The sequence below is a fragment of the Chiloscyllium punctatum genome, chromosome 41 (assembly GCF_047496795.1).
Source record: "Chiloscyllium punctatum isolate Juve2018m chromosome 41, sChiPun1.3, whole genome shotgun sequence".
Classification (NCBI taxonomy): Eukaryota; Metazoa; Chordata; class Chondrichthyes; order Orectolobiformes; family Hemiscylliidae; genus Chiloscyllium; species Chiloscyllium punctatum.
The window spans coordinates 47424113-47451037 of record NC_092779.1 but is presented as its reverse complement, the minus strand read 5'-3'; the positions used below and the strand labels follow the sequence as shown (position 1 = coordinate 47451037).

General features: G+C 41.2%; 1 protein-coding gene and 1 long non-coding RNA gene across 2 annotated transcripts in view; one reads left to right on the top strand and one right to left on the bottom strand.

Annotated features, from left to right (window-relative positions):
• The window catches only part of LOC140465037 (partitioning defective 6 homolog gamma-like), a 59603-nt gene extending 48999 nt beyond the window's left edge, over positions 1-10604 (bottom strand). The window contains exon 1 of the mRNA XM_072560849.1: positions 10333-10604. Within this exon, the coding sequence (XP_072416950.1) occupies positions 10333-10404 (72 nt within the window). The 5' untranslated portion in view covers positions 10405-10604. The remainder of the gene's footprint in view (positions 1-10332) is intronic.
• A 116-nt stretch (positions 10605-10720) lies between these two features.
• LOC140465133 (uncharacterized) overlaps positions 10721-26925 on the top strand; it is a 37432-nt gene continuing 21227 nt past the window's right edge. Inside the window, exons 1-2 of the long non-coding RNA XR_011955110.1 lie at positions 10721-11165; positions 22672-22855. This is a non-coding gene — a long non-coding RNA (uncharacterized lncRNA). The remainder of the gene's footprint in view (positions 11166-22671; positions 22856-26925) is intronic.

Here is a 26925-nt window from a genome sequence, read left to right as displayed (position 1 = left end):
ACAGGACCCTGTTTATTGCATACAGAAAGAACATCTGCAATGCTGACTGGAGTCAACCTGTATGGACCAAAATTTAAATAAAATCTTGCAATTAATAGTCAATCATTAACAGCTGCACTCTGCATGGCAATGCCTCTACCATTCTGAGTCCACGAGTCAATCAGCATTCTCCTCACATGCAAAACAAATGTTGGTTTTCCTGTATATTAGTATTCCTGTCAATTGATTTCATGAGTGCAAGATGAAAAGATTGAACTAAAGACAAACTGGACAGACACGGCAGATCTGGCAGTATCTTAGAAAAGAAAAATAGTTAACATTGTAAGTTCAATCTGAATTGGAGAGGATTAAAAATGTTAACTCTGTTTCTCTTTCCACAAATGCTGCCAAACTTGCTGGGTCTGTCCAGTACTGTGTATTTATTTCACACTTCCAGCAGCTGCGGTATGTTGCTTTGAGAAAATTGCCCTTTCTTTACAACACTGAAAAATCTTAATTTGAATTCCTGGATAACTGCACAACCCTTCCCCCGATTGCCCCTTCCTCAGGCACTCCTTGGTCTATCTACTGCCACGCCTAATCCAACAATGCATCCCAATGAAACTATCCCCAATCATCGACCAATTTGCCTTCCACACCCAACCCACCTATTCGCCATCATTCATTCATTCATTCATGCTGGTGCCTAGTGAATCCCTCCCATGTTCCAGCACCGCAATAAAGCTCTTTGCAGAACTGTACACTACACATTTCTAAAAAAGCTGGGTTTGGAAGACTGGTCCAGAAACGTGGAATAGCATCATAGTGGAAGGAAGGCCGGACAGAGTGATAATCCAACCATGATTAACGCCTCATGGAAGATCCAAGCCAATATATTTTGAAAGTGAAACAGAATTCACATGAAAAATTTAAAATGTAATTTGTGTTACTTTGTATTCTCATGTCTGACAGGAGGCAAAGACATTATCCTACATATACTCAGAGTCATGGATTTGTACAGCATGGAAACAGACCCTTTGGTCCAAATCATCCATGTTGATTAAATATCCTAAATTAATCTAGTCCCTTTGTCAGCATTTGGCTCAGATCGCTGTAAACCGTTTCTATTCATGTACTCATCCAGACGCCTTTTAAAAGTTGTAACTGTACGAGCTTCAATCAATTCTTCTGCCACTGCCCTCTGTATGAAAAGTTACCCTTCAGACCCTTTTTAAATCTTTGCCCTCTCAACTTAAACTTATGCTGTCTAGTTTTGGATTCTTAGCCGGGGGAAGAGACCCTGACTATTCACCCTACTCATGCCCCTCATGATTTTACAAACCTCTAAAGGTAACCCAACAGCCTCCAATGCTCCAAGGAAAATAACTTCTGTCTACTCAGTCTTTCCCTATAGCTCAAATCCTCCCACTCTGGTAACATCCTTGTAAATATTTTCTGAACTCTTTCAAGTTTAACAATATCTTTCTTTTTCCAGAGAGACCAGAACTGAAAGCAGAATTCTAAAAGTGGCCCAAACAAAGTCCTGTACAACTGCAATATGACCTCGCAACTCCTATACTCAAAGCACTGGCCAATAACGGTAAGCGCTCAAAAGCTTTCTTTACTACTCTGTTCACCTATGACTCTACTTTCAAGGAACTATGAATCTATACCTCAAGGTCTTATTGTCTGGCAACACTCCAAGACCCTACCTTTAAGTATTAAGTGCTGCCATGAGTTGCCTTACCAAAATGCAACATCTCATATTTATCTAAAATTATCTCCATCTGCCACTCCTCAGCCCATCTGATCAAGGTCCCATTGTATTCTGAGATAACCTTCATCATTGTCCACTACACCACCAATTTTGGTGTCATCTGCAAACTTACCAATCATACCTCCTATATTCATATCCAAATCATTTATTTAAAATGACAAAAAAACAGGGAACCCAGCATAGATCCTTGCGGCACACTGCTAATCATAGACCCCACCTACATAGGAGTAGTGAGTTTCTGCTCCATTGTATCATTACCAGAATTACTCATCCGTAAGCAACTATGATTTTAATACTGCAAAGAACAAAGACTTTGGTTTCAGTTTGTGGGACTTTTTACATCCATCTGAATTGGCAGATGTTTGAACTGAAAGATGACACTGAACTCAGTTACATTCTGTACTTAAGCTCCAATGTACTGATGAATACACAGAAAATGATAAACATAATAAACTTTTAGTTCAAAATTTCAAACAGAAACTGTATGTAAATTTGTCACAATGGAATTAGTCTCCCAATGATGAGAAAGTTTTTTTTAAAAAAACTGTACCAAGTCTTATTTGCATCTTGACAAGTTTGTGGAGGCAGTTTACCTTATAATGTCATTTTCCCATCTGTAAGCGTGCTGCACTAGAATTATCTAGCTCTACATAGCAACCCACAAGTTCATTTCTACTCATAAGAATTTTAAGGCATTTTACTGAATACTAAGCAGTAATTAAAATATGGAAAATAACTTATTTATACTGGTTCCATTAAGATGCTGTTAAAACATTTAATTGAAACAGACTATAAATAGTGGAAGCACCTTATTTGAAACTTTTGCTCAAAATATAAAAAATTACAACAATAATGTGGAATCCACATTATGTCAATTTTAAACAACTCCTTCTAACCTAGTCAAACCCTTTACTTCAAATGGTCAAACTGGAAGAGAATTGCAAGAGCTACAAAGGATAACTAGATATATTACCTTCTTGTGATTATTAGAAATGGCTGAGTTAAAGAAAGAGTTTTTCTTTACAAGTTTAAAAAACAGAACTAGTTTCTTAAAAGAAACATGTTCAGAACAGATAAAAACATTAGTGGCTGGAACACCAGGGCAACTCACCAAACAAAAATAAGGATCATTTTAGTTCGGCATCTCAAGCTGGTTAAGATTACTGAGAGCTACAAATACTTGAAACACAGCATAAATAAGTTTAGTTTACCTCAGTTATTTTATTGCACTGTTTAAAAATGGAGCCATTTTTGATGATTCAGGCCTCCTTTTATACTGCCTGAACTGCACATCCACTAATGTCATTTATTGTATCCGTTGCTACTGATGCAGTCTCCTTTACATTGGGGACACTGGACACCTTCTCGCAGAGCGCTTTAGGGAACATCTCCGGGACACCCGCACCAATCAACCCCACTGCCCCATGGCCCAACATTTCAACTCCCCCTCCCACTTTGCCAAGGACATGCAGGTCCTGGGCCTCCTCCACTTCTACTCCCTCACCATCTGACACCTGGAGGAAGAATGCCTCATCTTCCTCCTTGGCAACCCCAAGGCATCAATGTGGACTTCACCAGTTTCCTCATTTCCCCTTTCCCCCACCTTACCCCAGTTCCAACCTTCCAGCTCAGCACCTTCCTCATGACCTGTCCTACCTGCCAATTTTCCTTCCCATCTATCGCTTCACCTTCATCTCTGACCTTCATGCCCACCTCCATCCACCTATTGTACTCTTGGCTACCTTCACCCCAGCCCCACCCCACTCCCATTTATCTCTCCACCCCGGAGGCTCTCTGCCTTCATTCCTGACGAAGAGCTTTTGCCCGAAACATCGATTTTCCTGCTCCTCAGATGCTGCCTGACCTGCTATGCTTTTCCAGCACCACTCAAATCGAGGTTCTAAGACAGTACAGTATTAAGAATGGATAACTTAAATCTAGCTTAAATATATCAGTTTTAAATATTAGTGTGAATTTTTGGGATTTTTATAGACAACACCACTTGAGGAGTTGGCAGTTCAGCATAACAATACCCATACAAAGAGAACATATACAGTGTAATAAAGCTCTGAAAGTTTAAGTTTGTAAAGCAGTTTTGGGAACACAGAGTTGCCTGCGACCTTCCTTTTAATTACATCTGTATTTAAGAAAATTCCTGAGGAGGATCACTGGACTTGCAACATTAACTCTGCTTTCACTCCATAGATGCTGCCAGACCTGCTAAAGTGTTTCCAGCAATTTATATTTTTGAAACAAAACTGTAGCCTCCTTTGGAAGTAACAGCATATCAGAAGTAGATGGAAAAGGCAAAGGAAGATCTAAACCTCAACTGTCTGCTGTATCTTTTTCTTTGTGACAGAACTTATCACAGATTGGCATTTCAATCACCTTGTATCCATCAGAATCCGAATGAACATTCCAGATGACGCACATGGCAAGTTTTGCCTCAATGACGAAATTACAAGCACTAATTAAATTAACAGGAGAGAACACTCAATACTAGAAATTGTATAATTCTCTCCAGATTGCTACAATTAACATTAACAAAACACTGTTTTGTTACTGCAGTTGCAATCTGAAATCAGTAGCTACAGAATATACCCTCAGCAGGAACTACGAGTGCACTCTTTCCATTAGTCTATTCTGTGTCAGACTATGCCAATGCAACCTTCTCCTTGGCTCAAAATTAACTTGAAGCTTCAAAAACATATTGAAAATCTCTCAAGAAGATACAACATGACGACACTGGAACAGTCGAGTCAGAGATGTACAGCACAGAAAGAGACTCATCCATGCCAACCAGATATCTTAATTTAACCTAGCCCCATTTGCCAGCACTTGGCCCACATCCCTCTAAACTCTTCCTATTCAGTTCATGATTAAAGTAAAACTAGTTTAAAATGGCTAACAAGGAACAGAATAATTTACGACTACAAGCATGTACATTGATTCCCAATGCCTTAATACCATAGTAAAACCTAAAATGTAAATGGCAGAATTTTCTCAAAGGAGTTGAACAACCTAATAATATTTGTAAGTGTTGAGAACTAACTGACTAATTGCAGGCAGATAGTCATTGTTTAGGTACACATCTTACCAAGAAAGACACATCCCAAAAAATAAGGGTCATCACTTGAGACTCGGCAGAGCATTAATCTGGAGCCCCAGCCTATTCAGCCTCTTCCCACAGCTCAAACCCCCTCACCCTGGCAACATCCTTGTCAATCTTTTCTGAACCCTTTCAAATTTCACTACATCCTTCCTATAGCAGGGAGACCAGAATTGCATACAGTATTTCAAAAGTGGCCTAATCAATGTCCGATACAGCTGCAACATGACCTCCCAACTCCTATAGTCAACGCATTGACTAATCAAGGCAAGCATACCAAATGCCTTCTTCACTATCCTGTCTACCTAGGACTCCACTATCAAGGAACTACGTGTCTGCACTCCAAGGTCTCTTTGTTCAGCCACACTCGCCAGGATCTTACCATTAAGTGCAGAAGTCCTGCCATGATTTGCCTTTCCAAAGTGCAGCACCTCACATTTATCTAAATTAAACTCCATCTGCCACTCCTTGATCAAGATCCCGTTGTACTCAGAGGGAACCTTCTTCGCTGTCCACTATAACACCAATTGTGGTGTCATCTGCAAACTTAGTAACCATACCTCCGATGTTCGCATCTAAATCATTTATATAAATAAAAAAAAGTGGGCCCAAAAGGAAGTGTTGAAAATTTACAGAGTGTTGATCATTTAACAATTAAAGATTATCTAATGCAAAATAAGCATTCTCCCACCTTAAGTAGAGCTCCAATTCAAGTGATATTGCTTTCCTGCACCATAATCAATGTGAAATAGGATCATAGAAGAGTGGGCCAACCACTCAGTTTTCAGCATGGATAAGCTAAATACAATTTTGCCAGGGATAACTCAAGAAGGTAGTTTACACTGTGGTACTGAACTGTGTTAAGCATCATGTGATGTGATTTAGAAGCTCCACTCTGGCACAGCAATCACTACTGGACTTGTTGCAAAGGAAAAAATGGACTGAGATAGTGCACAACTCGCTGTCCTGATTTCTCTGGACTAGCTGAGTTTTTTTTTGTTTCTGCTCTCCCAGTGCACCTTCAAAATGTCTGAAGGTCACATATCTTGCTAGGTGTCTCTGTAGCAGATATGGGCATCCAGGAGGTTGTGTCTCAATGACCAATTAACCCTACAGGAAAGTCCTTGGGTTGAACGCACATGAACAATAATTTTTGCATGTTATTATCTGTACTGAACATTACTTGCCAAAAGCTGTTTTGTGGTGTTACTGATGATGCGGTGGAATCCACCCTGCAGCTTAAATAGAACAGATTCCACAATGCCACAACTCAATTTAGCCCTTAGGCAGATTCCTGAAATTTATTTGAACATATTTGTAACTAAGAATCCTGAATCAACTTGTGCTTTCCATCGAATGGGACTGGCAGACTGCAGATAGGTAGGGAAATACAAAATACAGCATGCACTGTGACATAAGCATTTGATACTTCTGTCCATCAATTGCACATTGGAAAGTAACCTCAAATTAACGACTTGTACTGATAGTGCTTTTCATTTGGTAAAACATCCTATGGCACTTTACAGTACTGTTATCAAACAAAACTTGACACAACACTATGCAATGAAGTATCAGGATAGGTGACCAAAAATTAGTAAAGTAGTAAGTTTAAGAGGTAGAGACAAAGCAGGAGAGGGAAGAAATTCCAGAAATTAGGGTCTGGGCACCTAAGAACATGGCCAGCACTGATTAAAATCCAGTATGCGCAAGAGGTCAGAACGGGAGAAATGCAGTGATGCAAAAAGAAAATCCCAATGTTTTGTTTTTATTTAAAAATTGAGGCATAGCCAGACTGAGGGGTAATGTAACTCAGTGAATTAGAATGGGGCAGCAAATCTTTGGATTTCCATTTTATAGGGTGTAAAAAACTTGAAGACAGCCAAGACATCATTATATATGTGAAGGAAATCAAAGGAAATGCATTGGTTTTTCAAAGTAATTCCAGGAAATGTATGCTTATCTAGTATTGGCTGTTAAACAAACTGTACAAACAGTGCAAGAGTTGATACAGGTGGTGACAAGGAAGAATTTATGTCATTGGCAAAAATGCATACCTGACACTGTTTTAGAAACAGCGTGTAGATGGGGGGGAAAAAGGAAGCAAAACAGACAGACTCTTTGGTATTTTATCGGCAACAGTTTGGGAGCACAAAGACAAGCTATTGCAGGGGTTACAATCTGGATGAATTGAAATAAAACCAATCAAGGGCATTCCCATTCAACTGAATGGCATAAGAAACATTGAAAAATGATGCAGTTGATCATTTCAAAGGGTAAAAGCATGGCAAAAGGAATGAGACAGTCACCTTTACCTTTGCTAAAACCACTTTGTGGTATGGCAAGGGTGAGGACCTGACTGGATGAATTCAAACAGATCTGAAAAAAGTCAAAAATCATGTGGTTGTCACCTGATGAAGGAACGGCGCTCCGAAAGCTAGTGCTTCCAATTAAACCTGTTGGACTATAACCTGGTGTTGTGAGAATTTTAAACTTTGTTCACCCCAGTCCAAGACTGGCATCCCCAAATCATGAAAAAAGTCAGGTAATGATGAGCTTCCTCATGTAGAAAGAGAAAGGCAGCAAGTTGCCAACAATTTGTTAAGTTTGCTAACTGGTCTCATCATTCGTATTCTTGCTGTCAGCTGTCCTTTCATTCAAAGATGATATCTATTCAGGGTTGCGAGTTTCTGCCATGAATTTGGTATGACTCTACAGGTCAATTCTTGACCTGCAAGTCTGTGGATACACGGTGCAAAACATCCTAAACAGATCTGCAGTGCAGGATTTGCTTTTTTTTCCCTTCTCTGCTGCCACTCTGCTTCAGTATTAAGGCATTTGGATTTAAGCTTAATAGATATTATGTCGCCATTTTGAATGACTGGAAATAAGCTCCTTCTAGTTATTAAGATCGATGTTGTTGCATTTAAAGGAGAGCTTCATATTGTTTTTGTGGAGTTTCCATTATTGTCCCATAAAAACTATGAGGGTTGAAAAACGGAATTGAATGAGAGATGTTTTTTGACCATCAGAAAAGTGCTTCCACTCCATCATTGTTGATTTTACAGGAATTTACCTGCATGTTATAGAGTTGCCTTCAATCATTTGTGTGGCAGTCTTTCATTGGATCAAAGGATGTGACACAGGCACTGACCCAGTGTTCCTATGTGTCAATGAATCACAGTCCAGATTTCACTGTATTACAGGAGTGTAAGAACAACAACTGAGCTGTACACTACGTGTTTTGTTGGAAGAAGGCTCTGTGACCAAATACATCTGCCATGGCACATAGAAGGCTGAACTGGTATAGCTACTTCTATGCTGAATCTCATCAATTGTGGCCTTGCAAAAGAGATGGTTGTAAATGTACAGAATGTGTAAGAATGCATTCCAGTCTCTCCTCTTCAATATATATGAAAGTTGGAATAGTTGACTTACCACATCAGGATTGCTAGGAGTTTTTGTTTTAGCAACATTCAAGATTCAACTGAAGTGCGTGTATGAATTGAAGAGTGATATGCAAATCTAGTATATTATGAGAAATGACAGTCCAGTCTTCTGCAAACTGTAAGTTATGTTCATGACAGTCCATTTAGCTGTGACTTCGATGAAGGGATTTTCTATCTATAGTGCTTAATATTCACACAAGGCGGCAGCTGATCTTTGATGAGGGAAATTCCACTGTTAAGACTGTAAACCATGGGGACACTATCATACGCCCCTGCTTGACAATGGGCCAGATTATCAAGACTGTTGTAGTCATATCACCATGAAGTAATTGCAGGATTGCAAAGAAGATTCATGGATATCAAAATCTTTGGACAGTCATATACAGAGCCTTGTAATTTACTTAGTCAAGTGCTTGGATGAATATAATGTAGAGTTCCTGATAATGTTGACGTTTTGTTACCGGACAAATTAAAAGCAAAGACCAGAAATTTCTGTGAAAGATCTAAAACCACAGGAAATAAGACAATTCAGGTAAATGTGTCAAGATGGTCCCTGTATATCCAAGAGGAAAACAGCACAATAGTTTTCACAGCAGAAATCATCCCCCTTCTGGAAGACAGTTACAATGGTCTCTTTTCTGGATTCTGGAGGATGGCATGGGGGAGATAACCTTGACAGTATCATCTAACAGGTAAGGAGTTGTAGTAAATGTTCTTTCCAGCAATTGCATCCATTTGAAGGGACTCCATCCTGGAATGAAAGAAATCTTGTCCATTTGACCTTGGTCTAGAGATGCCCTGCTGGCTTCAAAAGATCGTTAAATGTAATGATGGCCAGCATACTATCAGATTTAATGGCTCTCTCTTCTCACCATTTGCCCCTTTGTTCTCCAGGTCTGTCTTTGGGATTCAGCCTCAAGCTGTTGGAATGCTGTCTTTTTGAGTTTGGATGTTGAGTTGTCTGCCAGGCAATGAATGCTGTCCATTTCAGTTTTAGGTGGTCAAATATTTCAGCATTATTTTCACTGAATCAGTCTCAGTGACAACAATGTTTAGACCCATGGTCTGCACCCATTGTTCTGAAATACAACTTTCAGCAAAATCTTACATCAAGCACATTTTATTAAAACCACAATCTCAAATGGCATATCAAATCAATCAAAACGGTGTGGTAATTGTAGCTGTCATTCATTTACACGCTTGAACTGCCTTGGTATTAAGTGAATACCAACCCGTAAACATCAAAGATCCTCCTAGATGTAATTTCCCTCTCCTGATCTGATCCTAGGCAAACAGATCCCCAGAAATACCGAAGTGTTAACTATACAGTATTGAGAATGGCAATGCTTCACAATGTGCAGGAGAGAAAGGCAGCAATTCTCCAGCCGTGGGGTTTAAGCGCCTTGTTTAGTGGCCAGTTTATGCGAGTTTCGGCACTTTTCTCTCCGGAGTGCACGGCTAACTTAAGGGAGAGGGGGGAAGGCAAGAAGGACAAGTGAGCGAAACACTCTGAAAGTGTCACTGGACCCTAAACGTTAGCCCCGCTTTCTCCGCACAGATGCTACCGGAGCTGCTGAGTTTCGCCAGCAATGTCTGTCTGTGAACCACGTTCCAGATGTTGGCCTTGAACCTTTTACTACGCGCCAGAGGAGGGGGGGGGGGGGGTAAAATAAAGAAAGCACTGGTTCACATCAAAGTGTGCAGGGATATACCACCCCTTCAATCGAAAGAAAGGAAAAAGAAACGAAAACGGAAGAAATAAATATCTAAAAATAAATTCAGAAAGAAACCTATTCTCCGTCTCCCATTCGGTTTATACCGACATGTTGCGCTCCACATTTAAATAGGAAGGGGGTGGCGGGGGGGGAACTAAGGGAGTAGGATTCACAGTGCCGTCCTGCAGTAAACACTAAACAAGTTGCGCCCATTTAAAGTCGCTGGCACCGCGCTCCGAATGAGGGAAGAGCCACTCTCGCCAACCTGCAGTCCAGGCTTTTATTGTGTAATTTTCACCCGCTCACCTTACTCTTCACTTCCACCGCCACCCTGTCCAAACACCTCAGCGTGCCGGACTTGTTGTAACTTCTGCTCATTCTCCCTGTTTCTTTCTCCCTCTGCGAATGGGAACTGGCGGCGCCCAATCCCGGCACGAGCTTCTCCCCGGCGCCGTTCCAACTGGAATTCGAAACGGTCGGACCGTTAACGTAATCTCGCTCCGATTGTTGTCAAACGGACTCAACCCCGCGAGCAAGCACCTACGTGCGCGCGCAGACCCTTTCTTTCTCCAACGGCTTCGCTCCAACACCGTCTCTGGCACGTGCTGATGTCATCACGTAAAACCGTTCAGCTCCTGCCCCGAACGGTCGCTGGTAAATCGGAGTCTTCTTCATCCCAAACTGGAGATGGCGTTGTAGCGGCAGGTTCATCTTTAATTTCAGGTATTTTTAAAAATTGATCTGTATGAACTTGTTATACACGACGCATTATATTCTAAGGTGTTGTCCTTGACACATAAAGGTGGGACTTGAACCCAGATTTTTGGGCGAAGAGGTTGAGATACATGGTTTGCATATCCTGAGATAGCAAACTTCCAAAACAAACTCTACTTTGAACTCTCATGGTCAACAGTTGACAGAAGGGCAGATGAAATGCTTCAAGGACCTTCTGAAAAAATCTCACTGATTTATGGGAAACTCTAGTCAACACCACCCAAACTGGAGAAGAAACATCTGCGAAGGTGCCAAATGTTTGAGCTCATCCCAATTAGGTCAAGTTCAAACGCTGGAAGGAGCATTTGAAAACTCTGACCATTCAATCCATTGCTTCATAATTTGGAGATGCCGGTGTTGGACTGGTGAGTACAAAGTTAAAAATCACACAACACCAGGCTTTAGTCCAACGGTTTAATTGGAAGCACTAGTTCAGAGCACTGCTGAGGCCTTATAAAGGGGCAGCGCTCCAAAAGCTAGTGCTTCCAGTTAAACCTGTTAGAATATAACCTGGTGTTGTGTGATTTTTATCCATTGCTTCAGCAAACACTACTTTCCATATCTGTGGAAAGGTTGATGGATCCACTTATAGCAGAGTCATCTTAGGACCCACACCACTGATGTGGAAAAAAACGTCCTTGATCCTGAAAAACTACCTAACTATTCTTGGATAGGCTGCCCCTTCCTGAGGATAGTACATTATAGAAATGAAATAACTTTAGTGTGTACTACCTTTCCATGAAATTTCACTAATGCAGACATCACCTCATAGAGTCATAGAGATGTACAGCATGGAAACAGAACCTTCGGTCCAACCTGTCCATGCCGACCAGATATCCCAACCCAATCTAGTCCCATCTGCCGGCACCCGGCCCATAACCCTCCAAACCCTTCCTATTCATATACCCATCCAAATGCCTGTTAAATGTTGCAATTGTACCAGCCTCATTCACATCCTCTGGCAGCTCATTCCATACACATACCACCCTCTGCGTGAAAACGTTGCCCCTTAGGTCTCTTTTATATCTTTCCCCTCTCACCGTAAACCTGTGCCCTCTAGTTCTGGACTCCCCAACCCCAGGGAAAAGACCTTGTCTATTTATCCTATCCATGTCCCTCATAATTTTGCAAACATCTATAAGGTCACCCCTCAGCCTCCGACACTCCAGGGAAAACAGCCCCAGTCTGTTCAGCCTCTCCCCATGGCTCAAATCCTCCAACCCTGGCAACATCTTTGTAAATCTTTTCTGAACCCTTTCAAGTTTCACAACATCTTTCCGATAGGAAGGAGGCCAGAATTGCATGCAATAGTCCAACAGTGGTCTAACCAATGTCCTGTACAGCCACAACATGACCTCCCAACTCTTGTACTCATTACTCTGACCAATACAGGAAAGCACACCAAACACCTTCTTCACTATCCTATCTACCTGCAACTCTCAAGGAACTATGAATCTGCACTCCAAGGTCTCTTTGTTCAGCAAAGACCTGCTAAGATTTGCTTTCCCAAAATGCAGCACCTCGCATTTATCTGAATTAAACTCCATCTGCCACTTCTCAACCCATTGGCCCATCTGGTCCAGATTCTGTTGTAACCTGAGGTAACCCACTTCGCTGTAAACTACACCTCCAATTTTGGTGTCATCTGCAAATTTACTAACTGTACCTCTTCTGCTCACATTCAAATCATTTACGTAAATGACAAAAAATAGAGGACCCAGCACCAATCCTTGTGGCACTCCACTGGTCACAGGCCTCCAGTCTGAAAAACAACCCTCCACCACCACCCTCTATCTTCCACCTTTGAACGAGTTCTGTATCCAAATGGCTAGTTCTCCCTGTATTCCATGAGATCTAACCTTGCTAACCAGTCTCTCATGGGGAACCTTGTCGAATACCTTACTGAAGTCCATATAGATCACATCGACTGCTCTGCCCTCATCAATCTTCTTTGTTACTTCTTCAAAAAACTCAATCAAGTTTGTGAGACATGATTTCCCATGCACAATGTCATGTTGACTATCCCTAATCAGTCCTTGCCTTTCCAAATACATGTACATCCTGTCCCTCAGGATTCCCTCCAACAACTTCCCCACTACTGAGGTCAGGCTCACCGGTCTATAGTTCCCTGGCTTGTCTTTACCACCCTTCTTAAACAGTGGCACCACATTTGCCAACTTCCAGTCTTGTGGCACCTCACCTGTGACTATCGATGATACAAATATCTCAGCAAGAGGCCCAGAAATCACTACCCTATCTTCCCACAGACTTCTCGGGTATGCCTGATCAGGTCCTGGGGATTTATCCATCTTTAACCGTTTCAAGACATCTAGCACTTCCTTCTCTGTAATCTGGACATTTTGCAAGATGTCACCATCTATTTCCCTACTGTCTATATCTTCCATATCCTTTTCCACAGCAAATACTGATGCAAAATATTCATTTAGTATCTCCCCCATTTTCTGTGGCTGCACACAAAGGCCGCCTTGCTGATCTTTAAGGGGCCCTATTCTCTCCTTAGTTACCCTTTTGTCCTTAATATATTTGTAAAAACCCTTCGCATTCTCCTGAATTCTGTTTGTCAAAGCTATCTCATGTCCCCTTTTTGCCCTCCTGATTTCCCTCTTAAGTATACTCCTACTTCCTTTATACTCTTCTAAGGATTCACTCGATCTATCCTGTCAAAACCTGACATATGCTTCCTTCTTTTTCTTAACCAAACCCTCAATTCCTTTAGTCATCCAGCATTCCCTATACCTACCAGCCTTCCCTTTCACCCTGACAGGAATATACTTTCTCTGGATTCTTGTTATCTCATTTCTGAAGGCTTCCCATTTTCCAGCCGTCCCTTTACCTGTGAACATCTGCCTCCAATCAGCTTTCGAAAGTTCTTGCCTAATACTGTCAAAATTGGCCTTTCTCCAATTTAGAACTTCAACTTTTAGATCTGGACTATCTTTTTCCATCACTATTTTAAAACAAATAGAATTATGGTTGCTGGCCCCAAAGTGCTCTCCCACTAACACCTCAGTCACCTGCCCTGCCTTATTTCCCAAGAGTAGGTCAAGTTTTGCACCTTCTCTAGTAGGTACACCCACCTACTGAATCAGAAAATTGTCTTGTACGCACTTAAGAAATTCCTCTCCATCTAAACCTTTAACACTATGGCAGTCCAAGTCGATGTTTGGAAAGTTAAAATTCCCTACCATAACCACCCTATTATTCTTACAGATAACTAAGATCTCCTTGCAAGTTTGTTTCTCAATTTCTGACTATTGGGGGTCTATAATACAATCCCAATAAGGTGATCATCCCTTTCTTATTTCTCAGTTCCACCCGAATAACTTCCCTCGATATATTTCTGGGAATATCCTCCCTCAGCACAGCTGTAATGTTATCCCTTATCAAAAATACCACTCCCCCTCCTCTCTTGCCTCCCTTTTTATCCTTTATCCTTGTATTCTGGAACATTAAGCTGCCAGTCCTGCCCATCCCTGAGCCATGTTTCTGTAATTGCTATGATATCCCAGTCCCATGTTCCTAATCATGCCCTGAGTTCATCTGCCTTCCCTGTTAGGCCCCTTGCATTGAAATAAATGCAGTTTAATTTATTAGTCCTACCTTGTCTCTGCCTCCCCTGACTGTTTGACTCACTTCTGTTCTCAACTGTACCAGTCTTATACTGATTAGTATTAAAAATACAAATACGGAGGAACCTCGATTATCTGAATATCAAATATCTGAATATCGGATTATCCAAAGGAGATCACAAGTTCTTGATAGAAACGTTACATCAAAGACATGCTTCCAGTACTGATCGCGTCTTTTGTTTATGGTGTTTAAACAGGCACCATATCCAAATGACTGACTGCTTGCCCTCTTTCTCTCCCCACACACTTTCCCTGGAGTTGTGCGCATGCTCTATTTGGAGACTCACCCCCCAAAAGGCAGCAGCAGCAGTCTTATTGTTGATGTTCAGTCCTGCTGCCCTGAAGAGGAGGCAGGGGTCAGGGCAGACGGGGGGTAGGTGGGTGGTGGAGGCGGTGTTGGACGGGGGCATTGTTGGGTGGGGGAGGTGTTGGACGGAGGCGGGAGGGAGCAGTGTTGGACAGGGACTGGAGGTGGGTAGGGGATGGGCGGGGTCAGTGTTAGATAGGGTTGGGGGTCGGGGGCTGGTGCATGGTGTGCTGCTGCCTCGTCTCCTGAATGGGGAGCATACTTTAAAAGACATTTGGCTAAGTACACGAATAAGAAATATTTGGAGGGATATGGGCCAAGCACAGGTAGGTGGGACTAGTTTAGATTGGGACTATGGTCAGCATGGTTGGACTGAAGGGTCCGTTTCTGTGCTCTATGGCTATGACTCTACGAGTAATTTATTCGAATGCTTTGGTACAGATAGAAATCCTATATTGCAGGTGACAATAAATATTTATAAATATCATTTTATGTAAACAAGTTCAATCTTAATTCTAGAGGCTCTTTGTGGGCGGCACGGTGGCATTGCTGCCTCACAGCGCCAGAGACTCGGGTTCAATTCCCACCTCAGGCAACTGTCTGTGTGGAGTTTGCACATTCTCCCTGCGTGGGTTTCCTCCGGGTGTTCCGGTTTCCTCCCACAATCGAAAAATGTGCAGGTTAGGTGAATTGGCCAGACTAAATTGCCCGTAGTGTTAGGTGAAGGGGTAAATGTAGGGGAATGGGTTTGGTTGGGTTGCTCTTTGGCTGGTCGGTGTGGACTTGTTGGGCCGAAGGGCCTGTTTCCACACTGTAAGTAATCTAATCTTCTCTGTCAAAATTGGACAGGATATAATACGGAAGATTTACTTGACTAATAGGTTCATTGCCTCTCACTTTTGACTTCCAATCTATTTCTTTCATCTTTCTTTTCTCTCACCTATCTTATTCCTTCTAATATATTCCTTTTCAGTTTTCTCTCTTGTTCTCCAAAATGTCTACATAAGTGCTAGTTTTATTATTTTATGCCCTACTCTTAAGTTCCTACTGCTATGACCCAGTTGGGAGGCGTGGACTGATTTATTTTCTTGTCTCAGTTTTCTACTGAGCACAATAGCATTTGAATATAAAAGGGAGGTGATGTTTACCAATAAGCAGGTGATATATTTGTCTGTTAAAATAGTATCGGAAACAGGCATGCTAAATTTTTTATGCTAACAAAAAAAGCAAGCCTGTTGCCAGAAAAAGACTCACTAAAGCAAAGATGTAAAGATAATCAGCAAATGGTTAAAACGAGCAAACATATCCACCTTTTGTTCCAAACAAATAGCTCACACAAAAATGCAAAACTTCCTCCATGCCTGTAAAACAAAATCTATAATTTTATCTTAAAAGTACTTTGGACAAGTAAGGAGTTACATTTGGGAAAAAAAGGTACTTACCCTCAGATTGTCTTTGTAAGAAAAACAGAATGGCAGAATATTATATAAATGGTGATAGATTAGGATGTGAAAAGGGACCTGGATGTTCTTGTACATTAGTCACTGAAAGCAAACATGCCATGGCAACCAAACAATTAGGAAAACAAATGGTATTTTGGCCTTCATTGCATGAGGTTCTGAGTATAGGAGCAAGGAAGTCTTACTGCAGCTGTAAAGGCAATGACACCATACACTTGAGGGGGCACGGTGGCTCAGTGGTGCCTCATGGCACCAGGGAACCGGGTTTGATTACAGCCTTGGGCGACTGTCTGAATGAAGTTTTTACATTCTGCTCATGTCTACATGGGTTTCCTCACATAGTCCAAAGACGTTCAGGTCAGGTGAATTGGCCATGCTAAGTTGCCCATAATGTTAGGTGCATTAGTCAGAGGGAAATTGGTCTGGATGGGTTACCCTTCAGAGAGTCAGTGTGGATTTGATGGCCTGAAGTGCTTGTTTCCACACTGAAGGGGAATCTAATCTAATCATACCCAAAGTATTGTGTTCAGTTTTGGTCTCCTTACCTAAGAAAATATATACTTGCTAAGGAAGGAAAGCAGCAAAGGTACACCCGACTGATTTCTGAGACAGCAAGTTTGTTGCATGAGGAGACATTGGGTCAATAGGGCATGTGTTTACTGGAATTTAGAGGAATGAGAGGGAATCTCATTGAAACATATAAAATCTGCCATGGCTGGATACACTAAATGCAGGGATGATTTTTCCCCTGCCCAGAGGGTTCAGAGAAAGACTCACAGTCTCAGATTGAGGGGGTAGGACATTTCAGACTGTGATGAGGAAAAGTTTCCTTTCTCAGAGTCATAGAGTCATAGAAATATACAGCACGGAAGCAGACCCTTTGGTCCAACTTGTTCATGCTGACCAGATATCCCAACCCAATCTAGTCCCACCTGCCAGCACCCGGCCCATATCCCTCCAAACCCTTCCTATTCATATACCCAGCAGATGCCTTTTAAATGTTGCAATTGTACCAGCCTCCACCACTTCCTCCGGCAGCCCATTCCACATATGCACTACCCTCTGCGTGAAAAAGTTGCCCCTTAGGTCTTTTTTATATCTTTCCCCTCTCACCCTAAACTTATGCCCTTTAGTTCTAGACTCCCCCACCCCAGAAAAAAGACCTGTCTATTTACCCTATCCACGCCCCTCAGGATTTTATAAATCTCTGTAATGTCATCCCTCAGTCTCCAATGCTCCAGGAAAAACTGTCCCAGCCAATTCAGCCTCTCCCTATAGTTCAAATCCTCCAACCCTGGTAACATCCTTGTAAATCTTTTCTGAACCCTTACAAGTTTTTGCAACATCTTTCCGATAGGAAGGAGACCAGAATTGCATGCAATATTTCAACAATGGCCTAACCAATGTCCTATACAGCCGCAACATGACCTCCCAACTCCTGTACTCAATACTCTGACCATTAAAGAAAAGCATACCAAACGCCTTCTTCACTATCCTATCTACCTGCAGCTCTACTTTCAAGGAGCTATGAACCTGCACTCCAAGGTCTGTTTGTTCAGCAATACTTCCTAGGACCTTACCATTAAGTGGATAAGACCTGCTAAGATTTGCTTTCCCAAAGTGCAGCACCTTGGGGAACCTTGTCGAACGCCTTATTGAAGTCCATATAGATCATGTCTACCATTCTGCCATTATCAATCCTCTTTGTTACTTCTTCAAAAAACTCAATCAAGTTTGTGAGACATGATTTCCCACTCTCAAAGTCATGTTGACCATACCTAATCAGTCCTTGCCTTTCCAAATACATGTACATCCTATCCCTCCGGATTCCCTCCAACAACGTCAACGTCAGGCTCACTGGTCTATAGTTCCTTGGCTTGTCCTTACCACCTTTCTTAATTTGGAGGTGGACCTTGGAACTTTCTACTACAGAAGACTGTGGAGATCAAGCTACTGAACATAGTTAAGAAAAATATAAATTTCTAGAAGCCAAAGGTGTTAAGGGATATGAGAAGAGAGTGGGAGTATGGTATTGAGATAGAGGATCATGTTGAATGGGGGAATGTGCTCAGTGGGATGAATGGCCTACTCCTGCCCCTATTTTCTATGTTCCTTATTACTTAAGAAACATTTCCTATTTCCTTTGATACCTTCTTCCAGCACATACCTAATACAATAAAGTGACTCTGGCCTTCAAGTCTTTATTTAATGAATGTTCAAATCCTTTGGAAGAATAAATCATGACTGATTGTGGCTTCAACTCTATACTTCTCTCTATATAATTTGACTCTCTCGCAGTCAAGAATGTAATTATCTCAGGGTTAAAAATATTAAATGATCCTACCTCCACTGTTTTCTAGGAAAGAGAATCCTACAAACCAACAGACCTTTGAAAATGTTGTTACTCATCTATGTCTTAAACAGAAGAGCACTCATTTTTAAATTGTTTTGTGTCCCCTAAGGAGAACATCCTTTTAGTAACACCCCAAATCCCCTGAAAGTGTTGTATGTTTCACTAAGATCAGACCACATTATTTTTATTGCTTTAAATGAATGAGCAGGCTTTATAAGTTGGCACTCTCCGAATAAAGCCTTGCCCTACAAGAGAGTCTATCAGGATGCAGAGATTAGCACATTTTACAGTACTTTCTGTCCATTTGGGATTGAAAAGTATGCAGAATGCCCTGAGTTCCACACCTGAATTCAGATATCCATTATTGTTGTGCAAAATTCTTCTTTCATGATTTACAGCCATCAGACAAATGGACTCAAACAAACTTTCACACATGTTTTTGTCTATTGTTGCTGGTGTGGCAGAATCTGTAATGCAGTATAAATAGTGTAAGCTCCTGTACACTGGGAGGCCAGCTTACAGATTTGTTTCCAGTTGATGTTTCTCTGAAATGTAAACACATCAACTCCCTCACAGTATCGGGCTCTGCAATTCCTCAGTGCCAGTTGCTCTGATAAGGGAATCAGCAGTCTCTATTTGCAACTCTAGGATTTAAATGTAAATAAACAAAATGATATTGCATTTACTCAATGCAGTGGTTTGATCTTGAAAAATAAACATAATAGCAATATTTACCTCTTAAAGATACAAACCTTCATAGAGAAACAATTGAGGAAAGCATTGGAATAAGTGTAATTCTGAGACTCATAACTTGGAATGTGTAATAACAGGCCTTAGATAAAATCTCCATAATCATTTCATTGAGACAATAGCTGTGTAAGTGGAAATGCTCTGCTTACAAAGTGCCATGAATATCTACCCAAGCAACATATGTGGATGATTTTCTGCAGGGAGTCTTTGGTTTAGGTGGGAAATGAAGCAAAGCTCAGCAGAGGTATTCTCACCATTCCTCAACCACAACATCAAACAGATTAAGAGATCACTACTTCGCATTCTGTTACTGACAATCTCACTCACCTCTTACCTGCATCCACCTATCATCATCCCACCTATCTATCCCCCAGCCCCAAACACCTTTATTTCTCAGCCCTCTTCCCCTTCCCCAAATCTGATGACGGGTCCTGCCAGAAAAGTTGACTCTCCTGCTCCTTCTGATGCTGTGCATTTTTCCAGCTCCACATTTTAGCGACTCTGACTTTCCAGCATTTGCAATCCTCACTATCTTCAGGATTTTGCTGTGTACAAATTGCCACGTTTCCTGTATGATTATCAGTAATTTTAAAAAAAATTAATTAACAGCATGTGGGCATCACTGGCCAGTGCCAGTATTATGTCCATTCCTACTTATTCAGTGGGGGTGTTAAGAGTTAATCCCATAAACCAGGTAAAGACAACAGTGAACCAGATGGGATTTTACAATTATTTAATTGTTGTCACTGGACTTTTAATTCCAGATATTCATTAGGTTCAGATTCCACCATTTGCCAAGGACAGAATTCAAAATCAGATGCCAGGATCATTATCTGGCTCTCTCATCCCCTAATTGTGAAACAGTTGTGAAAGGTGCTATATAATTCAAGTCCTTTCTTTTAGGCCCCAAGTTGAAGGTATTATTGTTTAAACATTTTGACCAAAACTAACTTATGGATGTTTTCCTAATCAACCTGTTCATTCATGTTACTACACACCTCTGGAGCAGATGGAACTTGAAACTGGGCCTTGACTTCCGGAGATAGGAATGTTGCCATGATAATACAAGAGCCTCTGATAATATCTTAATATTCTGTTGTCTCTGAAGTGAGTTCAACATGAATGTGTTGTTCTCAACAGCATGGCCCTAGGGTCAGTCACTTTCTGCTTGAGAAAATACTTGCTGAGAGCCAATTTTAATCCTATCCAACTGGCATAAACGAGGTTACTAGGGAATTAAAATTGCTTGTACACTCACTCATACCAAGGTTCTGCTGTTATCTGGTGGATTGCAGTTATTCGTTTTTTTTGAATAGGTAACAGGAACACCAAGCAGAAGCATGTGGGGTCTTGATTTAGATATGTAGGTCAGACTCCAATGTTGTCATTAGGGCCAAACTGGAATGTTTACTAGCAGATAGCATGAGGATGCCATTGTCGCTTATCTGCCAGATTAGACTTGAATGAAGATGGTTCCAGATAAGTGAAGGACTATAAGACAGGTTTTCATTTTTTTTTCACCTTCCTTGTGTAGTCATGGGTGCTCCTTTAGGTACCTCAAGGAGAACTAAGTTTCCATTGCGTCAGGGTATTATACCATTTCAGATCACAGGACCCACTTGCATTCATTCTAAATCAATTACCTGAGTAATAGACATAGTTTCTTGCAACAACCTCCTACCAGCTGATACTGCACTTTTGCCTGGGTGCTAGCAGGAACTTTCCACCAATTGTAGATGGCAGACTGATGGAACCAATGCATATAAGGCCCACTAATGATTTTCCATTGACTTTGTCTAATGACCACCACCTCATGTTAACATTCAAGCTCTGATTTCCCCTAAATTTACTCTTTACAATGCTGAATATTTATACTTTTATCCTTTTCCTCACTAAAACAATTAGAATGTAGTTTGAGATGGACCTAAAGAGCAGCCTGTGCAGAGTAAGGCAACAAAATAATGTAGCTATTATATAATTTGAGTGACAACCTTTAGGGTTAACTAATATCCATGTGTACATACCTGCTGTATATTGCAACATATAAAATAAAGCATAAGCCAGGGCTTGTCTGTTCATAGAAGAGTTGCAATTATGCCTTAGGTGTAATGGCACAGTAACTTACTGCCTTCACCACGCAGTATGAACAAAGCTAATGCTTTTTTTAAAAAAGGGACAATCAATGTCTTGCGAAATAGTCTTTTTAGTCAACCTTTGCCTGAATAAGATGATCTGGAAGATTCTGGAATTATTATTGTCACAATAACATCACATGCACGTGATGTGTCACGTTGCAATATATATCATTATGTCATGTATTTGTAAATAAATCAAAAAAGGTTTACCAAATATTCTTCTTGAGGAAGTGTTCTTCTATTGAAAACTGAAAGGATAAACAGCTAGCCTGTACATGTTCAGCTTGCCTGACTGCAACTGATTGCCTCTAACAACTTTGAATAATTTGAAAGAGTTTATTTTCTGATGTATGCGGGGGCAGGTAAATGCCTGCACACAGAAAAGGTGAAATTCCTGAGCCCTGTCACAATTAGTTAAACAACTGTGGTTCAAGGCAGTATATAATAGTTTTAATGCCTTCTCTCCTATCGATGATAAAATAGTAGATTTTGATAGAAAAAAATACCTTTCAGCAGTCAGATCAAATAATTTGATAAAGACTGCATAAGCAAGGAAGGAAGTGTGCTATTTTAGCTACATTAATGAGGGACAAATCAGAAGGGTGTGAACAAAGTAAACAATGCTCTATGCACTGTAAATGATCATCTTTCAATTGCTTTGACATTTGAAAGGAGGTGAGCTTTCCAAGTGAACCTTAATAGACTGCAAATATAATGGTGAGCAAGCTACAGCAGACGTGTTTAATGTTTTCCCTAAAGTCCAATAGGTTCAACACACCTATTAAAGAAATGAAAGAGCAATTTTGAAATTCAAGTTAGCAAATCCTTTGAATTAAACTCAATTTTCCGATGAAGGGAAAGATTTAAACATTCACACTGCTTCTCCTAAACTGCAGTATTCTCAAACTCTCTCTACTCCTTTCTGATGTCCCTTAAAAATTACTTTGATCAAACTGTTATAATTTATTCTCATATTGTATGTATGTTCAATATTTTTGTATGTTAAAGGCATTATCTAAATGTGAGTTCTTAATGGTAGAGTAGTTCGTAGTAAAACTAAGCTGAATGAAAATTTTTCTCAGTTCCTTGAAGCACTAATTAGAAATTTGATCAAAATGTTTAATGCAGTCATTACATTAATAAAAATAAAATCAAAATGTAACAGCTGCACCACCCACTTTGATCTAACTCAATCTCTCTTTTTCTCTCCTTTCAGGAGAAAACAGTCTACAATAGGGTAGAAAGAGCCAAAACAGATGGTGGAGTTCCCAACATTTGGCTCTTTACCCCTGAGGAGAAAAATTGCCAAATACCCATGCACAAGCCCTGGACTGATATGGAGTGAACTTGACTTCCTGTGCAGGTGACTTGACTGAGGACGACACCCCTTAGATTTTAAGGTATGGTCATTTCCATGAAGCAAATGCAATGTGTTTGCTACTTACGCTGCTGACGCTAGGTGCAGATGTGACATTGATGTAGTTGTGCCTTATAGCAACAGGTCCACACCCCTGATTGATGACTGCTGACAATCATGACAACCTTTGTGTCATTTATGCCTGTGCTCAAAAGCAAGTTAGGACAGAAGTATTGTGTGTCTGCTAGCTCTGTCTGAAGGGCAAAAAAAGACATGGCAGGGATGCTATAAACATCCAGTTAAGTCCGAAGTGAATGAGCAGTAAGAGAACAAATGAGCAGCCCTGAGATGCAGTCTGGTTTAATTAGAATTAGAATCCCTACAGTGTCGGCCCAACAAGTCCATACCGACCCTCTGAAGAGTAACCCACCTAGATCCATTCCCCTATTCAATATTTATCCGTGTCTAACCTATGCATCCCTGAACACTATGGGCAATTTAGCAATTGCTTAACCTGCACATCTTTGGATTCTGTGAGCTGGGTGCCTGTCCAAGAACACAGTGTCCTTGTATCAGCTTTCCAATGATAGTTGCTACTGCACTTCAAAGTGCAAGCACAGCAATGCAGAAGCATACTGTAATTGCGTTGAAGATATGCTATTATGGTGTGTGGAGGCTGCACAAGTTGGATGCCAGCATCTGTGAATGTGAGGTATATGCAGCCATCACCCTGGACCCTGCCCTGAGACATTGGTACCAGATGCTGTAGATGGAGGTCCAGAGCAACAATCTGCCAGATGCTTGCTTTGACTCGCATGTTGAGAATTTGAGGTATCTAGTTGTAAAGACCATATACGGTCGCAAAGGCAGATACATACCCAATTCTACAGTTTGAAGACTGCAGTACTAAGGTTAGCAGTACCTCATCCCTGTTTAAGATTCAGCTGTTGAAGGAGTGATGGCAAATACCATCAATATCAAGAGCTGAAGAAATAGCCACTTTTGTTCCAGCAAATGGGGTTATACCAATGTTAAGTGATACCATTTGTGTTCAAGAATGTCCCAGGTACGTTGGGAAGACCATGTGAGACAAGCAGAAAATCTATTTAGGTAATTGCTATTGGCTTGCTCAGTAATGCATTTAGCCAAAAGTGAATTTGAAAAAGTAAGAGTCACTTACAAAGACAAGTGTAGCAAAAGACAGTGAAAATGATTTCCATAGAATTCTTTATTCCTGTGCAAATGAGAATTCATAAGATTTTTAGGAATGTGTGAGTTTTTCTGCAAATTTGTGTGCAACTTCAGCATAACAATTATACATTTAACAAATTTGTTGAAGAAACAAGCAAAGGTGGCCAGGTCACCAGAATGTTTGGCAGCTTTTGAGAATCAGAAGGCATTTTAAATAAATGAATCAATATTGGTCACCCCTGATTTTTTTCAGACCTTTTAAAATAACAATTGATGAGAGTGACATGGGAATATGTCCAGTCTTGTCGTGGATGATGAGTCAGGAATTGAGAGGCCAACCTCTGTAAGAAACTAGCCTGGTATCAGAAGAAATACTTGTGTATTTGTGTAAATATGGTGGACGGTCACTTTAATGGTGACATTATTGGCCATTGTTGGCTGGGAAACAACTTAGTCTCACCCTGGTGCCAGTAGAGTAAACATCTCCATAATAAAGCAGAAATCACTGGAAACGTCTCAGCAGTTCTGGCAGATCTGTGGAATGAAAGCAGAGTCAATGTTTCAGGTCCAGTGACCTTTTTTTTTCAGACCTGATTGTAGCTTGGAAAAGGTTGGTATATATGCAAAAGTAAGAGTTGGGTAGGGGGATGGGTGTGTGAGTAACCAATAACTGGAATCATCGAACAAAGGAAGTAGGCATTCCAGAGGCACCCTTGTCAAAGTTGGCGTCATCAGAACAGCTGTGACAGAGATGGAAGAACTGGGAGAATGGAATAGAGTGTTTACAGGAAGCAGAGTGTGAAGATCGCACAACCTTTTTTCTGGTATGCCAATGACATCATCAGTGTTGCTTACCTCTCTCATCCAGAATCGGAAATGTTTATCAATTTTGCTTCCAATTTTCACTGTGCTCTCACCTTCATTTGGTCCATCTCTGACTTTTGCCTTCTTTATCAGTTATTCCTTCTCCCTCCCTCCAACCCTTTCTCTAGCATATATGCCACCTTTTTCAAAGCTAAAGTCAGTTCTGAAGAAGAGTCACTGGTCACAAAATGTTAACTCTGTTTTCTCTCCTGAGATGCTGCCTGAGGTTTTTCAGCAATTTCTGTTTTTGTCTCTGATTTCCAGCAACTGCGGTTCTTTGGAGTTTTTTGCATAATAAAATACTTGCTGTTTAACACTGTGGCCTCCTGACTTTCTTGGAATTTAACAGTACTTTGCTGTAAATAACAAAAGAGACATAGGACATAGAACATTACAGCGCAGTACTGGCTCTTCGGCCCTCGATGTTGCACAGACCTGTGGAACCAATCTGAAATCCATCTAACCTACACTATTCCATTTTCATCCATATGTCTATGCAATGACCATTTAAATGCCCTTAAAGTTGGCGAGTCTACTACTGTTGCAGGCAGCGTGTTCCATGTTCCTGCTACTCTCTGAGTAAATAACTACCTCTGACATGTGTCCTTGATTGAACTCCACATTTCAGTTGTGCCCATCCCCTGCAGTTTCCTTCCCCATCCTATGCATGCTAAATCTTGCCTAATCGCATGATAATCACCTTTCCTCCAGCTGCAACTCTTGCCCTGCAGTATATACCTATCCCTTTGCAGTATATACCTATCCCTTTCCATTGTGAAAGTAAACATGACTGAATTGTGGTCACTATCACCAAAGTGCTCACCTACCCCCAAATCTAGCACCTGGCCAGGTTCATTACTCAGTACCAAATCCAGGCCCTTTGTTGGCCTGTCTACATACTGTGTCAGGAAACCATCCTGCAAACATTGGACAAAAACTGACCCATCTACTCGAACTATAGTATTTCCAGTCAATATTTGGAAAGTTAAAGTCCCCCATAACAACTACCCTGTTACTCTCGCTCCTATCCAGAATCATCTTTGCTATCTTTTCTTCTACATCTTTGGAACTATTCGGAGGACTATAGAAAATTCTCAACAGGGTGACCTCTCCTTTCCTGTTTCTAATCTCCACCCATACTACCTCAGTAGACGAGTCCACAAACGTCCTTTCAGCTATCGTAATCCTGTCCTTAATTAACAATGTCATATCTCCCCTGCTTTTACCATCTTCTCTGTTTTTACTGAAACATCTAAACCCCGGAACTTGTAGCAACCATTCCTGTCACTGCTCTATTCATGACTCTGAAATGGCCACAACATTGAAGTTCCACCTCCCAATCCATGCTGCAAGTTCACCGACCTTATTCCAGATGCTCCTGGCATTGAAGTAGACATACATCAAACTACGTTCCTGCTTGCCAGTGCACTCTTGCGACCTTGAAACCTCATTTCTGACCTTACTACTCCTAACATCCTGGACACTGGAACTACAATTTAGGTTCCCATCCTCTTGCTGAGTTAGTTTAAACCCTCCTGAAAAGTATTAGCAAATTTACCCCCTAGGATATTGGTACCCCTCTGGTTCAGGTGAAGACCATCCTGTTTGTAGAGGTTCCACCTACCCCAGAATGAGCTCCAATTATCCAGGTATCCGAAACCCTCCCTCCTGCACCATCCCTGTAGCCACGTGTTCAACTCCTCTGTCTCCCTATTCCTCGCCTCGTTAGCATGTGGCATGGGCAACAAACCAAAAATAACAACTCTGTTTGTTCTAGTTCTGAGCTTGCACCCTAGCTCCCTGAATTTCTGCCTTAAATCCCCATCCCTTTTCCTAACTATGTCTTTAGTGCCTATGTAGACCACGACTTGGGGGTGCTTCCCCCTCCCCATCAAGGATCCCGAAAACACAATCAGAGACATCATGAACTCTGCCACCTGGGAGGCAACACACCAACCGTGAGTCTCTCTCATTCCCACAGAACCTGTTTCTTTCCACCTAACTGTGGAGTCCCCAGTGACTAATGCTCTACTCCTTTTCCCCCCTTCCCTTCTGGAC